We start from the raw sequence: 17,315 nt of genomic DNA, 5'->3' as shown, positions 1-17,315 counted from the left end.
TCACCAAGGGTTCATCAAGAGTGGGATGGAGGACCTGGGATTCTATCAGATGAAAGGGAAACTGATTTGCTTCAGGGCCACCATATTTACAGTACATGGCGTTCTGGCACTTACACTCTCTACTGTCTTTGAGAACAGGATCTCCTGCATATAGCCCTTCTCAAAGCAGCCTTGACCTCCTTGTTGCGTAGGGTGTAGATCAACGGGTTCAAAACAGGTGTGACTGCTGTATACAACACAGTCACAGCCCTGTCTGTGTCCAGAGAACCCTCTGAGTGTGGCCGTAGATACATAGCTCCAGCACAGCAGTAATGGAGGGCCACTACAGTGAGGTGAGCTCCACAGGTGGAGAAGGCACGTTGGAGACCTTTTGCTGAGCGCATGGCCACCACTGCCCTTAGAATGAGAGCATAGGATGTCAGAGTTAAGGCAAAGCAACCCATGATGATGGAGCCAGTGACCCCAGCTAACAAGGCCTCGCTGAGCCAGGTGTCTGAGCAGGAGAGTGCCAGGAGTGGAGATATATCACAGAAGAAGTGCTCCACCTTGTTGTCTCGACAGAAGGAGAGCCGGGACATCATGATGGCATGGAGGAGTGAGTGGAAGAAGCCAGCTGTCCACACCAAGGCAGCTAGGGTCCAGTGCAACGGGATTCATCAGGACAGGGTAGTGGAGTGGATGGCAGATGGCCAAATAACGGTTGTAGCCCATGATGGACAACAGCATAGCTTCAGTGCTGCCTAGAAAATGGAAGAAGAACATCTGGGCAATGCACCCTGCATAGGGAATACGATTGCTATAGGAGGCTAGCCCCACAAACACCTTGGGGACGGTGGTGGAGAAGTAAAAGATGTCAATGAAGGCCAGATTGCCAATGAAGAAGTCCATGGGTGTCTGGAGCTGCAGGTCCCAGAAGGTGACTCCTGCCACCACCAGGTTTCCAGAGATGTTGTCTAAGTATAGGAGCAGAAAAAGACCAAAGAGGAAGCCATGAAAATTATGGGCATCTGCCACACCGATCAGGATGAATTCAGTGACTGATGTCCCGTTCTGCATCAGCCTGATGAATTTAGAAAGCAAGGATGAAAATTGCTGCAGGTGGAAAAAAAAGAAAATCACCAAGACATTCTGGAAAATGAGAGTTACCTTAGCTTCTGTGAGTTACCTAGAAATTGCTGTAAACCCGGACTTCCAGGGTGGCGCCATCGGCAATGGCAGACTCCCTCTGAACTGGAGGGACTAGCTCCGCGCGAAACGGGTCTTTTCCGCTACGGCGAAGCGGGGACCCTTTTAAAAATCACAGGCGGATGAAGCCTGTGACCATGGGACTCGGCGGGCACCCTTAGCGCCCCCCCAACCCGCAAAGGAACCCACTAACGGGCTCCGAAGCGAAGAGGGGGAAGCAGCGCGGTGCTGTGAGTCAACTGCTATTTCCTTGGAGCGAAGCCGCATAGCTGTTGCCGGAGAGCGCTGCCTTTTTCCTGGGACAATTTGGCTTCTAAAATAAGCACCTGTGAGTACTTAAACTTTGAACAATTGGACTTTAAATAAGGACTTGCGAGCAGAAAGGAATTGGACTTAAAAAGTTTACTTCAATTTGGTACTGAAACGGGACTAAACAGGAAGTCAGCCTTCCGTTTCTTTGTAGACAGAATAAAGCAAAGACAACGTAAACTAGAGCTCAGAAAATCGCCTCTAAAGGATTGGCTTTCATCATTTAAAATTGTTGAACCCCCCCTTCGGCAGCAGGAGAAGAAGGGGGATCTTTTTTGGACTGTTTAAACCTGCAGAAGTGAGTTTAAAGTAAAGTAACTTTCCACCGTCCTGATCTTGGAGCGGGGTGTCAGGACTGACGTTGAGATAAACGCTTTTGACAGATAACTAAAAGAAGAGGAACATAGTGATTCCATTGTTTCCTTTCGCACCTGAAAGGAACAAATATTGACAAAATATCTGAAAAAAGGAAACTCTGTTGCTAGACTTGTCTTTAAAAGAAAGATCAAATAGAAGTTTTCCCCCTAGAGGGAGACTGTGAAACTGTAACCAACTCCTGGGAGCCGGCATCTGTTACAGATTACAATCGTGGGAATAGACATCTGACCTTGCAGGACAATGTATTCAGAAGCTCTGTTGTGTGCTTTCTATAAAACAAATGCCCTACTGGAACAGCTACATGAGAAGACGAGTTTGATGGCTGATTCGATTAGAAATTTTGAACAGGCAGTGGGAAATTTTGAACAGGCAGTGGGAAAATATGTGGAGCCCACCCAGGAATTAAATCAGGAGTGTGTCTAGACAGAACAGGCCCTACAGGAATATGAGCTTTTGGATTTGACAAATGAACTTGGAAAAAACCAGATTTGGAAAGAAAAAGTTTGGTTTGGCTTGGAAATGGGGGGTTGGATAGACCCTCCTATGCAGGGATGTTTGGACTTTTCAAGTCTGGCAATGGGCCGTGAGATGTTTGGGATTGTGGGGGCTCTCAATTTTGGAGGGTTTTTGAAACATGTTTTTAAATACCACACGGAATTTAGTGTCGATTATGGAAATGGGGCTGATCTGTCGAGAAGGGTCAAAAATATTGCTAAGCTGGAGTTCCCACGAGTGAAACGAGCAGGAGACAAGGGAAAATACAGTTACAAATATGAAAAAGAGCTGCGGAAGGGACATGGAAGAGACTTAAGGGCCTCGGATATAAGGTCACCAGGTTAATGCGCCAGATCGATGGGATAATAAGGACTGACAAACCCGGGACCAGGAGGAAGGGACGCTGGATGAAGATTGGATTTGTTTTTATTTCTTTTTTTTATTACTAGGACTGTTTTATAAAATTGATGAATGTTAGAAAAATGTTGGAATGAAATTATTTGGCTTTAGTAAAAATGTTTAAAGAATTATGTAAGAATATTATGGTTATGAGAAGTTGGTAAAAATAAGATTTAAGTTTTAAGTTCCAAGGTTTTTTATAGTAAGATAATATTAAAATAGTTTAAGGTAATGTAATGACAGAATATTATGAAATATGGAAAGGATTTGCTGTGACAATTAACAACCAGGACACAAGGAAGGGGAGGAGGAGGTCAAGGAAAGAGGGCAATGACAGTTGAGGAGTTGAGAATAATGGATTTGTTTTTAAATGTTTTAAAATTTTTGTGGTGTATTTTTGTTTTTTCCCCTCTCTCTTATTTTGTGTATTTGTATGGTTGGAAGTGGCTTGTTTTTCTCTTTTTCTACTTTGTTTTCTTTTGTAACTTAAAAAAAAAAACTTTTTCAATAAATATCATTAAAAAAAAAAAAGAAATTGCTGTAAACCCAATCTTATAAGGCCATTTACATTACACCATGATCTGCTCTCTCAATGATACAATTTGGTTCTCATCACTCTGTCTTCTGCTTCCTGGCTATTAGCAATTATTATTATTTTATTCCTACCCTATTTACTCGATGCAGCTTAAATCCCTCCCCCCAATTATTATATTTTTTTTGCATGGGTTCTCCAAAGAATCAATTCAGCTGTTGGGTTTAAATGAATAAACAGACATGTCAAAAGTTCTACTAAGACTGTAATTCCAGCCCAGTGTGCAGAGAAGATCCTCTTACATCTCATCCGGGAGTCATGAGCCTTTGCATGAGTATTTTGTGCTTTCATGTTGATATTCTTCCCCTCAGATGGGGGCAATTTGGTGTACAAAGGAGAATTTCAGTGATGTATCTTTCCCTGATGCCCTATCTGCATCCATTGCTATCGCAGGAGGTTGTGAAGGGGCTCCCAGGGCAGTTCAAGCTTCAAGGCCCCCCAGATGTAGGTCCACCACTGGGTAGAGGTTGGGCTAGCTGGCTCTTGTGGACCCTTCCAACCCTACAATACCATGATGCTGTGATTCTGTGATTCTTTCAACAGTCCAGCCTCCCCTCCTGACTGGTCAACACCTTCCTCTACTGCTAGGGAATCTCACCACACCATGGATGAGGTGTGGCAGGGAGCTGTTGTGGGACTGTCTCCCTTTCCCATGGCTTCTCAAGGCCACAAAATGGAGCCCTGCCCTCCCTCTCAGGCCACTCCTTGCTGGCAGCACCCTCTACAGCCTTTTCCTCATTTGACAGCAACTGCAGCTGCAGCCTTGAGCCATTTGGGACCACAGGGCTCACAGCATCTGACCCCACTTCTTTCTCAGATGGGCGCAGGAGTGCTGACTCTCATTTCTGCTCACTATATGTACAGTAATTTCCTCTTTATAGCTTTGATTCAGGGCTCAGTGAAATGCCAAAGAACACCTGAGACAGGAACATTGCTGATGCTCTGCAGATGTGGACCTGATCAGTCCCTTGGGTGGGTGGGTCCCTGGTAGGATGTGGGTCTTCTTCTCCCCTAGATGAGAAAAGGTCTTTCCGATGCTGAAGGTGCTCTGCTTTCTTCGCAGTGGCAGAGCAGAAACTGGGAGCAGACACCAGCTCAGTGACTTGTAACTTGCTTACAGCTGAGGTGAAAGGGAACTATTTCTTAACTGGTTGGCTGTGGTGCCATAGGCCTTTGGAGAACAAATATACACACAAGAACCTTCTTCAGGAGAAGGAGGAGGTCACATCCTCCAATTGAATGGAAGAGCTAATAAGCCACAGGGTCAATAAACTGGTATTCAGCAGTGGAGTCAAACATGGCTGTTGTGGCCAGCAGACACGGATAGCCTTATGCTCTATGGATTTGTCTAATCTTCGTTTAAAGCCATCCAAGTTGGTGGCCTTTGCTGTCTCTTGCGGGAGCAAATTCCAAAGCTTAACTGTGTGAAGAAAGGTGCACAAAATTGCCAAAAAAGAGAACGAAAGAGGACAATAATTTACATAAAAATTACATGAAATGTGCATATGGTGATTAATGTATAGACACACATGTAACAATAATGGATTGGATCCCCCTGTACACCCAAAATTGTCTTTTGTAGGGGGCGGGTCATCCAGGATAACCCCCAGAACAGTGTGTGGGTTATTCTTCCATCTGTCAAGCTGCAATGCTTGTGCTGATGGAACATTAATTCCACCTAACTGCTATACAGTGGTACCTCGGGTTAAGTACTTAATTCTTTCCGGAGGTCCGTTCTTAACCTGAAACTGTTCTTAACCTGAAGCACCACTTTAGCTAATCGGGCCTCCTGCTGCCGCTGTGCCGCCAGAGCACGATTTCTGTTCTCATCCTGAAGCAAAGTTCTTAACCCGAGGTACTATTTCTGGGTTAGTGGAATCTGTAACCTAAAGCGTATGTAACCCAAGGTACCACTGTAATTTAAAAAGAAACCCAATTCTCCTCATCATAGTGGAGAAGGCATCAGATGACTTTTTTGCCAGCTCCATCAAGGCAACTTCTAGGCCTTCTTCCTGTTGTCCTGTTTTCTGGTTCCATATCTTTAAAGCAGACCTGGACTGAACAGTCCTCACAGAGAGGACAACTCCAAACAGAGGACTCTTCCTTATAAAGCTGGACATGGTCACCGTAGGCCACAGAGCCCTCTCTGTGGGCACACGCGCTGTCACCCCAGCACAGAGCTGGCAGAAGGCGAGGGTGGCGCATCAAGTCCTCAGCTCAACTTGGGCAGCCAGAGTGCCATGGGCACGGCGGGTCGGTGCAGGAAACTGCGTGGCAGGAGAGGGATGTGATGCCTGCCAGGGCACTGACTCTCCAAAATGGAGGGAACAGCTATTCTTTGGCCCAAATTCATTGTGCCCAATTGCTCGGAGGCTTCCGGAGCATATTGTGGTGGTTAGTATTTTGTGTGAGCCGGTTGCAAAATAGCACTGGCAATGATTATGGTGGGCCCTCAGTTTCAGATGCTGCTGCCAGGTTGAGGCCAGTTGGGGCTGGGCAAGGGAGAAGGACTAGCAGGTGGGGCAGCCCCCATGGCCATTTCAGGAAATGGTGGTAAGGGGGCACCACTCTGCACGCCCTCAGAGGGCCACGCCAAGAACGCTTGCTTGCTTGGGCTGGAGGTTAAAAGCGGGGAATCCTTAAAGTGTGGAATTCTCTGCCAAATAATTTTAAGTCAATGAAAGCACTTGGGATTGGTTTCCTTACTTGGTTTGGATCATCTTAATGCAAACTTCTACCTTTCAATAAAAAGTTGTTTGTATCATTGAAAGCTCCGTTGTTGTGTTTTTCTTTTGAGACAAAAGATGTTAATGTATGAGTTGTTTTTTCTAAACTAAAACCTCAGTATTCAGGTTAAATTGCCAGGTTGGCGCTTTGTGATAAATAAGTGGGTTTTGGGTTGCAGTTTGGGCACTCGGTCTCTAAAAGGTTTGCCATCACTGTCCTAGGTGCCTGGTCACAAGTGGAGGAAAGCCCAGGAGCAATTATGTCGTAAACTGCCCTGTGATCTCCGGATAAGGGCCGGTATGTAAAATCATCACAACAGCAGCTCATTTCTCCTTGAATGTGCTTTGTTTTTCCTATCCTAGGCCCCATTGTGCTCATTAGCACGCATTGCAGCTCAGGGCATTGTTACAAGTGACTGTCTCTGTGGATTATTTATTCCTGTTGCATCAGCTTCTTCTAGTTCTGGGGCTGCATTCTCCTGGTGCAGAAAGTGTGGTGGAGTAGTTTCAGATCTTGTCTAATTAATGGAAGGCCAAGGACGATAACTTTTAATTAGATCTTTTCCCAGCTGACCTTCTTTCATTTCTGTTCACTGCCATTGCTTCCCCTCTCTGCTGAAGTTCTGGTGCTGTGTTAAACAGACCCCTTGGTGGTGGGTGAGCTGGGTGGGCACCCAGGATGCTGAATTGAGGGATTCCTGAGCTCAGTGGCTGTGCTTCTTAATGTTCTGCCTAGAGTGAGTGAGGGTGTCAAAAGGCAGGTGTGTCCAGGAGCTTTTTCTTCAAGGTTCTACAAGTTGCTTGGGTGCTAACTACAAAAATGATCATCCTTCAACTAGCTTTAAAGTACGTCTCCACTTTGATGTCATTTGTTTTAGGCAAATGTTTTACTTTAAGGCAATGTTACCAAATACTTCAAATACAGTTCACACTGAACTAAAACAGCTGTTATGTTCCAGCGATAGCGCATAAAATAAAAATTGTGTATCATCAAAACACACTCTCCCTGCACCTCAAAACATCGTTCCAAAGTAAGTATAATGTCAGGTGGGACTGCCAATGTTTCCCCCCTACAATGCCAGCCCCCCATTATTATTATTAGCCAAGTGCATAAAGCTGAATTCACACAAGTTAAATGTGCATAAGTTGCAAGTTGACTCTACAGTAGACCCACAACTTCTGCACATTTAACTTGTGTGAATTCACCTTTTCACACTTGGCATTAAAAAAATGGAAAGGAGGTCTGGGGTTTTTGTGTGTGTGGCAGTTCTTCCTGCCATAGAAGCCAACTCCTAGGGGCGAAGGTCCCTTTACAACCCCCCTAAAATATTTGAGGAGGCTGAGCCCCCCCCCCCAAGTTGATAGGCATTGCCATTCAAACAGTGTGCATGCATGGCAACATTTGACTGATTATGTGGAGCAGGGCTTACCTGCCCCCCATATTTTATTCAAGTTGGCACCCCTGCCATTGCATCCAATGTTTTGACCAGGCATAGACAAAGTTGGTTCCCTCCAGGACCAGTGGTCAGGGATGATGGGAATTGTAGTCCCAAAACATCTGGAGGGCTGCATTTGCCTATGCCTGGTTTTGACTATATGCGATTCTGGCTTTGGGCACAATCCCCGGAGTGTAACCCCCTTGTAAATTTCAGGCTTACTGTACTATAAACACTATAAGTACTATATACATGATAATAAAATCAAGCTGCAAGCTGGAAGAGGTCAACTGGATACCTTTTTAAATTTATAACGTTTCTTTAGTATTTTTTAAGATAAAAAATGGGCATTATGAAAATAAAGATTGCTTACCAAAAGACAGGAATGGTGACAATTATTAAATGCGGAGGAAGGCATTTGCTAGGCTTGGTCACATTGTTACTACAGCTCTATATTCTGGGGGCAATGGCAGTTTTCAAAGTTATGAAAAAGCAGCAAGGGAAGAAGACTGAAGAAACAGCTACCGGAGCCGATGGATACTGTCTCTTTCTCCTGCCACCCTGGCAGTTCGAAAGCAGGGAGTGTTGATGGTCTGGGAAAAGAGCTTGCAGCAGAAGCCATTTCACCAGCATAATAAAGAATATAGGACAACTCCCTGAGCCTACAGTTTTGTGAGAGCCATCCAACCCACTTGACAGGGACTTCACGGGATCCTAGAATTGGAGCACTGAAATCAGAGGCTGCTCACTCTGGGCCCTTTTCATAGGCAGAAAACATGGAGGTTGCAGGCCGGCGGTCCTTTTGCAATGCCACACAAGCCATGCAACTTGGAAAAGTGTGAATTTCAAGGGGCAGCTGTCTGTTGGTTTGTGTGTTATTTCGGAAAGTGTGTATTTTGAAATTTTGTCTTTACATGCAAAGAAACAAATATCCTATTCTTTTTATTAACACCCCCCCCCCCCAGTATTTCAGATCTGGCATAGTGTTTACTTCCCAATGTTGAATACAATTAGTGATGACCAGTAAGTTTTTTTTAAAAATGTACCTTATCATTTTGTAAGTCAAATATGACCTTTGCTTCTTTTCTAATTCCATGATCTGATATTTCAAAAACTTGATTTGTTGTTGTTTAGTCGTATCCGACTCTTCGTGACCCCATGGACCAGAGCACGCCAGGCACTTCTGTCTTCCACTGCCTCCCGCAGTTTGGTCAAACTCATGCTGGTAGCTTTGAGAACACTGTCCCACCATCTCGTCCTCTGTCGTCCCCTTCTCCTTGTGCCCTCCATCTTTCCCAACATCAGGGTCTTTTACAGGGAGTCTTCTCTTCTCATGAGGTGGCCAAAGTCTTGGAGCCTCAGCTTCAGGATCTGTCCTTCCAGTGAGCACTCAGGGCTGATTTCCTTCAGAATGGATAGGTTTGATCTTCTTGCAGTCCATGGGACTCTCAAGAGTCTCCTCCAGCACCAGAATTCAAAAGCATCCATTCTTCGGCGATCAGCCTTCTTTATGGTCCAGCTCTCACTTCCATACATCACTACTGGGAAAACCATAGCTTTAACTATACGGACCTTTGTTGGCAAGGTGATGTCTCTGCTTTTTAAGATGCTGTCTAGGTTTGCCATTGCCTTTCTCCCAAAAACTTGATATAGACACCTTAAAGCAAGGATGGGGAGTCCTTGATCTGCCAAATGTTGTTGGACTGCCTCTCCCAGGGGATGATGGGAACTGAAGTCCAAGACCTTCTAGAGGGCAACTGGTTCCCTGCCTTAAGGCATTCCCACTACATATGCCAATATACACCTTTTGTTAATGTTCAGTGTTATAAATTGTTCACATCTGTCAAGAGACAAAGGAGGAGTGCACCTTAGGGGTGAGGTCAAGCCGTTGGAGAGTTACAGCGCTTGCTGTGGCCATAGAGACTGAGACAGGAGAAGCATGTTTTGTTGCAGGTGGGGCAGACAATGGCATCCGGTTTCACTGTTACAGATGCGCTATGGCGTTTCTTCTCTCTGTGCTCCTCCCAGCAGTCACTACTGGTCTTCTTCTGGTCAGTACTGAGGATATACAACCTGTCTCCAAGCATTGCGGTCATCTGCAAGGGAATCCCATACAACGGGGTTGATGTTGCCAGTCTTCATGTCACATTTGCAGACATCTTTGTTGCACAGAGTTGGTCTGTCAACAGGCTTGGTGTCTGAAGACAGCTCCTCGCAGAGCACATCGTTTGGGATCCTACCAACTTCCGTTCTGTGGGCATGACCAAGCCAGCATAGATGTCACTGGGACAGGAGTACAAACATGCTGGGAATGTAGTCTGGGGAGAAGACATCTTTCTTTGGGACTGTCCTGCCAGGTAATGTTACAAATAAATGAGTGGAATTCAACCTTGCACTATGTTGATTGTTCTGTCTGCATAAGTGCATCAACTTGGCAGGTGGAACAATCTGCCTCCCCTCCTCATGTGTGCTGTTTTATGGGTTCTCCTGACCCCCCAAGCCAATTTGGGGGTTGCGGGAGGAGAAGAGCTCCATTGCACAAGTGGAAGTCCTTGCACAGGGCTTCTGCTGATGGTGTTCATGAGGTGAATCCTGCCCATTAAGTGGTTGTTGTTATTTTAAAAACTTTCTACTGTTTGTGTACTGTTTTCCCTTCATGACTTTGCTCTGTTACCTGATTACATTGGTGTTTAAAATAATTCTCAGATAATAATAATAATAATAATAATAATAATAATAATAATAATTTATTATTTATACCCCGCCCATCTGGCTGAGTTTCCCCAGACACTCTGGGCAGCTTCCAATCGAGTTTTAAAAACAATACAGCATTAAATATTAAAAACTTCCCTAAACAGGGCTGCCTTCAGATGTCTTTTAAAGAGAAGATAGCTGCTTATTTCCTTCACATCTGAATGGAGGGGGTTTCACAGGGCGGGCACCACTACCGAGAAGGCCCTCTGTCTGGTTTCCTGTAACATCACTTCTCGCAATGAGGGAACCACCAGAAGGCCCTCAGCGCTGGATCTTAGTGTCCAGGCTGAATGATGGGGGTGGAGACACTCCTTCAGGTATACAGGACCGAGGCCGTTTAGGGCTTTAAAGGTCAGCATTAACACTTTTAATTGTGCTCCGAAACGTACTGGGAGCCAATGAAGATCTCTCAAGACCGGTGTTATGTGGTCCTGGCGGCCACTCCCAGTCAGCAGTCTAGCTGCCGCATTCTGGATTAGTTGCAGTTTCCGGCTCACTTTCAAAGGTAGCCCCACATAGAGCACATTGCAGTAGTCCAAGTGGGAGATAACCAGAACATGCACCACTCTGTCAAGACAGGGTGCAGGCAGGTAGGGTCTCAGCCTGCATGGAGCTGGTAGACAGCTGCCCTGGACACAGAATTAACCTGCACCTCCATGGACAGCTGTGAGTTCAAAATGACTCCCAGGCTGCGCACCTGATCCTTCAGGGGCACAGTTACCCCATTCAGGACCAGGGAGTCCCCCACACCCGCCCGCCCCCTGTCCCCCCAAAACAGTACTTCTGTCTTGTCAGGATTCAACCTCAATCTGTTAGCCACCACCCATCCTCCAACCGCCTCCAGGTACTCACACAGGACCTTCACCGCCTTCACTGGTTCTGATTTAAAAGAGAGGTAGAGCTGGGTATCATCTGCATACTGATGAACACCCAGCCCAACCCCCCTGATGATCTCTCCCAGCAGCTTCATATAGATATTAAAAAGCATGGGGGAGAGGATGGAACCCTGAGGCACCCCACAAGTGAGAACCCAAGGGTCTGAACACTCATCCCCCAAACCACTTTCTGTATAATAGTGCCCCCAGATCCCAGCCCCTCTAGACGGTCCAGAAGGATGTTATGGTTGATGGTGTCAAAGGCTGCTGAGAGATCCAGCAGAACTAGGAAACAGCTCTCACCTTCGTCCCTAGCCCGCCAGAGATCATTGACCAGCGCGACCAAGGCAGTTTCAGTCCCATGATGAGGCCTGAATCCCAATTGGAAGGGATCCAAATGGTCCGCATCCTCCAGGCGTGCTTGGAGTTGTTCAGCTCAATCACCTTGCCCAAGAATGGAAGGTTTGAGACTGGGCAATAGTTGGCCATAAAGGCCGGGTCTAAAGATGTTTTTTTAAGAAGCAGTTTAATGACCGCCTCTTTCAGTGGGTCTGGGAAGGCTCCCTCGCAGAGGGAAGCATTCACCACCCCACGGAGCCCATCGCCCAGACCTTCCCAGCTCACTTTTATCAGCCAGGATGGACAAGGATCAAGAAGACAGGTGGTTGGTTTCACTCCTCCAAGCAGCCTGTCCACATCCTTGGAGGTTTAGGATGATTCTAGTAAGATGTCATGCGTTTTGTCATCATCTATCTCTGCCCCTCTCTTGATTAAAAAACAAAAATGTTGCTGCTTCTGACAATTCTCTTTAAGTACTGACTTGACCAATTATCCCAAGTGTCTTACATGTAGATTCTAGAATATGATGGTGACAGACAGTGATGAATATTGAACAGGAAATAAGATGAGATTTAAAAGTAAGAGAAAACTTAGCAGGAGAAATCCAAGGATATCAACCAGAGGCTGTCTGAATATTTTTGGACTACGGCTCACATGATTGGACATGCCTGCAGGACTTTTTCCTAGATCTGACTTCCTCAGCTCAAGAACCCCAAGTCCAGCAGCCCCATCTGCCTAGCCTCCTCCTGGCAGCCCGCTTGACCTCAGCATTACGGAGACTGTAGATGCCAGGATTGAGGGTAGGGATCACCACCGTGTAAAAGACAGAAGCCATCTTGTCGGTCTGTGGTGCATACGTGCCACCAGGCCGTAGGTACATGAAAATAAGAGTTCCATACAGCACCCCCACAGCCGTCAGATGGGACCCACAGGTGGATATGGCTCTCCTTGACCCTGCTCGCCCCACACTGCAGAGGATCATGCCATAGGAAGCGAGGATGGCTGCAAGAGTGCTGCTCTGGATGGTTCCACAGACCACATAAAGCATCAGCTGGTTAAGGTCTGTATTTGCACAGGCCAAAGCCAGCACTGGAGGGATGTCACAAAAGAAGTGGTCCAAAGTATTAGCATTGCAGAAGGGCAGGCAGAATGCCATGCCGGAATGGATGGCTCCAGAGGTCACACCAGCTGTGCAGGACACTGCCACTAGGAGGCGACAAAGGCGCTGCGGCATGGCTGCTCCATAGTGCAGAGGGCGGCAGATGGCTGCATAGCGATCATAAGCCATAGCAGCCAAGAGGCAACACTCAGCATCAGAAGCAGCTGCGAAGAAGAACATCTGGAGGGCGCAGGCGGGGAGGGGGATGGTGTCGTGTCCTTTCAGAAGGCCCAGGAGCAACTTGGGGGCCACGGTGCAGCAGGAGCACAGGTCCGTCAGGGCCAGGTGGCTCAGGAAATAGTACATGGGAGAGTGCAAGGATTGCTCAGCCCTGATGAGGATGGCCAGAAACAGGTTCCCGGCCAGGCCAAGGAGATAGATGGGCAGGAAGAAGCTGAAGAGAAGGAGCTGAAGGTCACGCTGGGAAGTGAAGCCCAGGAGGACAAACTCTGTCACCACAGTGCCATTGTGATGTGCCATCGGATCTGTTGGAGGGAGAAACGACTTTGAATCCTTTCCTCCACACATTCCATCAAGAGAGCAGACCCAGCCCTCTATTTATTAATGATAAATAAATAACAATTAATTATTATTTTATTGCTCAACCCTACATGCTCAGACATTCCTCAAGGAGGATGCTGCATTCTCTTCCACTAAGAGTAAATAGAAGCTCATAGCCCTGGGCATGATTTACCACTGAGCTGTTCAGAACCACAGCCTTCATTCAGCCATGAAAGATAGAGATAAAGAGACCGGATCACCATTGTTTCAGCTCCAATATTCAGAGGAAGGGAGTGTATGGGGCGTTAGGTAGTATCTCTAGTGGAGGACACATGATGCTCCTTCTGGAGTAGTTTGTCCGCCTTTGGTCCCTACCCTGCACTCAGCTATCACCTGTGGCTCCTAGAAGCTTTCAGCATGCAACAGTGGCTGCCCCCCAGAAATGGTGTTGACTGGCTGGCTAAACCAGGTCAGGGGAGCCAATAGGTCTCAAACCCTCAGTGTGTTAGGGACTTCCCCTGCATATGAAGACAGGCTCCAGCAGATTGAGCGGACGATACTGAAAGTGGGTCCAATGGTTAAGAAGGCAGTTTCTGCACATGCTGTAGAGGGAAGTGAGGGACAGGTGGTGCTTGTCAACCTAAGAAGGTAGCCCATCTAGGAGAAGGAAAACTCTGATCCTAAACCTTTGCTGCCTTGCAGGACATCTTCAGAAGAAAGAAAGGCTAAGGAATAAACCCTGCACAAATCCGGAGTGGAGTCCCTGAGACTGTTGGGTGGTGCTTTGTACGCCTCTTTCCAACAACTCCTGCAGCCAAGCTGGTGCCAAATGTATTGCTCTGCTTTCCTTTGGACCACATCAGCAAGGCTGAGGGGTCTTGTCTGGGCAGCCCAGGACCTCCATGCACACTGCCAGGGATTTTTTTTTCCAGCTGGCACTCAGTTCTAGCACCTTTCAGGTGGGTGCCATTGGCATTATAAGAGAACAAGGGAGGTGTTCATGGTGAGTTCCAGCACCTCTTTCCCCAGAAAAACAGAACTGCACACCTCCCTTGTGTCCTAGGAGGTCACTTCAGAGTTGCTACCACAGTGGTTTGACGTCAAACCCAGAGGTGCACTCTGTTGTTTCTCAGGACAGACAGATACCACAGTTCAAGAAGGACACTGAAAAACTGAAACGTGTCCAGAGGAGGGCAACCAAAAAGGTCAAAGGCCTGGAAACAATGCCTTATGAGGAACGGCTAAGGGAGCTGGGCATGTTTAGCCTGGAGAAGAGGAGGTTAAGGGGTGATATGATAGCCATGTTCAAATATATAAAAGGATGTCACATAGAGGAGGGAGAAAGGTTGTTTTCTGCTGCTCCAGAGAAGCGGACACGGAGCAATGTATCCAAACTACAAGAAAGAAGATTCCACCTAAACATTAGGAAGAACTTCCTGACAGTAAGAGCTGTTTGACAGTGGAATTTGCTGCCAAGGAGTGTGGTGGAGTCTCCTTCTTTGGAGGTATTTAAGCAGAGGCTTGACAACCATATGTCAGGAGTGCTCTGATGGTGTTTCCTGCTTGGCAGGGGGTTGGACTCGATGGCCCTTGTGGTCTCTTCCAACTCTATGATTCTATGATTCTATGAATTCAGAGGAAAGCAGGAACTCCTCATGCCCACCAGATGGTGATGGAACACTTATCGTGGAGAGCATGGAGAGTGGAATTGTCATGGACATGGACACACAAACATACAGGATTGAATCCAGTGCTAGTCCTTCTCAGAGTAGACCCATTGAAATTACTAAACTTAAGGTAGTCATGCTTATTATTATTATTATTATTAGAATTTATATTCTCCCCAATATCCAGAGTGCTCAAGGTGGTTCACAGAACAAAATCAAAATATAAAACCATAAAATATATAATCAAAATAAAAACAACAACCCAATAATGCCCCCTCATTAACTGAATGGGTATTAAGCACAACCCACAATCACCATAGCTTTACTCAGCTCTACACGGTATCCATTGTCTACATAACCTTTTTAAAAAAGAAGCTCCCCAAGGAATTTACAGTCTAAAGGCAGGGATGAAAAGGGAAGGGAGGAATGGGAGATAAAAGAATAACAAGGGATGAATATGCCCAGATGTCGTTACAGGTATTTAAGGTTCATGCCAGTTGGGAATGTCAGGCAATAGGTTGACACTCTATGGGAAAGGCATGCTTTGAGGAGGTATTTAAAAGAGGAAGCAGAGATGGCAGCTCAGAGGTATCTGGCGCTATCAAGGGAGAAGGAGTGGAGAGACAGCAGGAGGCTTTGGGGTGGTGCAAGGCAGTAGAGCTGGAGGATGAAGATGTGGGGGGAGTAATTAAAGGTCAAAAGAGAAGGATGAGAGTAAATTCTTTGAAGAAAAGGACAAAGAATTTGTACTGGATGCAGGAAAGCTTGGGAGGTGAGAGGAGCAACTTGAGCAGAGGTCCCTGAGGGTGGAGAACCTGTGGCCTGACAGATTTTGATGAACTCCAACCCCTATTATCCCTTACCATTAACCCTTCTGTTGGGAGTTGGAGCTCAGCAACATCTGGAGAGTACCAGGTTGGTGAAGGCTGCCATAGATAATAAAAGTTTCCCTATCCAAGTGCCTGATACAAGTCCAAAAACATCTGGAGGGTCACACCCTTGGAGGAAAGCCAACCTTAGATGCAGAAGTGCTTTTAATAAGCTCTGGAATCTTATAAGGTAGAACTGGATGTGGTTAAGTTTAGGGTCAGGAACTGGTCACTACAAATGTTGATCTGATATCTCTGTTCCTACAACAAACCACATCCTACATGCCAGTTCATTCCCTTCAGCTGCCCCCACAGAGCTGTCTTCCTCAACCAGTGGATGTTGCTGGACTACAGCCCCCAGAATCCCTCACCATTGGCCATTCTGACTGGGTCTTCTGGGAGCCTGAGCCACAAAACAGCTGGAGAGACCCTTACCAAAGATCAGAACAGGCCTAGATTCCATTTTTTAGTTCCCAGTTCCCATCATACCTGTGCAGAAAGAGAACGTGTGCCTTTGTTAGTTCTTGTGTGATGCAGCCCAGGCTGCTTTTTTTAAAGCTTTCTTATGCTGCTCTGGAAGTCATGATTTGCCTCAATCTTTTTCCCGTGGGAGAGAGAAGATGATCTAATGCTCCTTTCCCTTGGTGCAACTCCCTGAAAAAGACCCCTTTGGGGACAATTGTAGTTTCTTTAGCTAGTTCTGGTGTCTCTGCACTCAGAGGGACTTGTTATCCAGCCCAGAAGCCTTTGCCTTTCCAGCTGATGATAATTCTCCCACTAATTAAAAAAAATGTACAGGATTGATTAATAAAAATAAAATAAAATTAGTTTGCAAGTTCTTGCAGGTTAACTCTGTGTCCAGGGTGGCTGTCTACCAGCTCCATCTGGTACGCAGGCTGAAACCCTACCTGCCTGTGCACTGTCTCACCAGAGTGGTTCTTGCTCTAGTTATCTCCCGCTTGGACCACTGCAATGAGCTCTACGTGGGGCTACCTTTGAAGGTGACTCAGAAACTACAACTAATCCAGAATGTGATAGCTGGGAGTGGCCACCGAGACCATATAACTCTGTTCCCGTAGGTGCCAGCTCCCTGGGGACCACAAAATGCCCCATAAAGGGGCTGGGCACCCACAAATTTTGGTGCCAGGGCCATGCACACTGCCTGGCACCCATGGTCCCAGGCATCCACGGTTACGGACCCAAGCTGGCACTCCTGACTGGTCCTAAAGGATCCACACTGGCTCCTGGTACGTTTCTGAGCACAATTCAAAGTGTTGGTACTGGCCTTTAAAGCCGTAAATGACCTCGGCCCAGTATACCTGAAGGAGCGTCTTTGCCCCCTCATCCAGCTCTGGTCCAGAGGTCCAGCTCTGAGGGCCTTCTGGCAGTTCCCTCGCTGCAGGAAGTGGAACAGGGAACCAGGCAGAGGGCCTTCTTGGCAGTGGCACCTGCCCTGTGGAATGCTCTCCCACCAGATGTCAAGGAGACAAACAATTATACAACTGTAATTCTATTACAAAAATGGGAGGAGTTGTGGAAAAGAAATCCTAAATTCACGGCATGTTATTTAAAGAAAAGTTCATGAAAATGCAATTTTGATGGTATTTAACCCCTTCAAAATTGGCTAAAAT

The 17,315-nt window shown here is 46.6% G+C and overlaps 2 protein-coding genes across 2 annotated transcripts; both read right to left on the bottom strand.

Annotated features, from left to right (window-relative positions):
• Positions 1 to 119: 119 nt before the first annotated feature.
• Positions 120 to 9,607, bottom strand: LOC308467118 (olfactory receptor 12D3-like; the record flags this gene model as incomplete). The annotated part of the gene is made up of 3 exons (XM_080988539.1): positions 120 to 493; positions 624 to 953; positions 9,421 to 9,607. 3 exons carry the CDS (start codon positions 9,605 to 9,607, stop codon positions 120 to 122), a joined length of 891 nt encoding a protein of 296 aa, XP_080844665.1.
• Positions 9,608 to 12,191: 2,584 nt separating this feature from the next.
• Positions 12,192 to 13,127, bottom strand: LOC308467117 (olfactory receptor 5C1-like; the record flags this gene model as incomplete). The annotated part of the gene is made up of 1 exon (XM_080988538.1): positions 12,192 to 13,127. One exon carries the CDS (start codon positions 13,125 to 13,127, stop codon positions 12,192 to 12,194), a length of 936 nt encoding a protein of 311 aa, XP_080844664.1.
• Positions 13,128 to 17,315: the final 4,188 nt, after the last annotated feature.

This window comes from Podarcis pityusensis (genome assembly GCF_964106645.2).
Source record: "Podarcis pityusensis genome assembly, chromosome: 17".
NCBI lineage: Eukaryota > Metazoa > Chordata > Lepidosauria > Squamata > Lacertidae > Podarcis > Podarcis pityusensis.
Note: the sequence above shows the minus strand (reverse complement) of the source record. Positions and strands in the feature narration are given on the sequence as shown.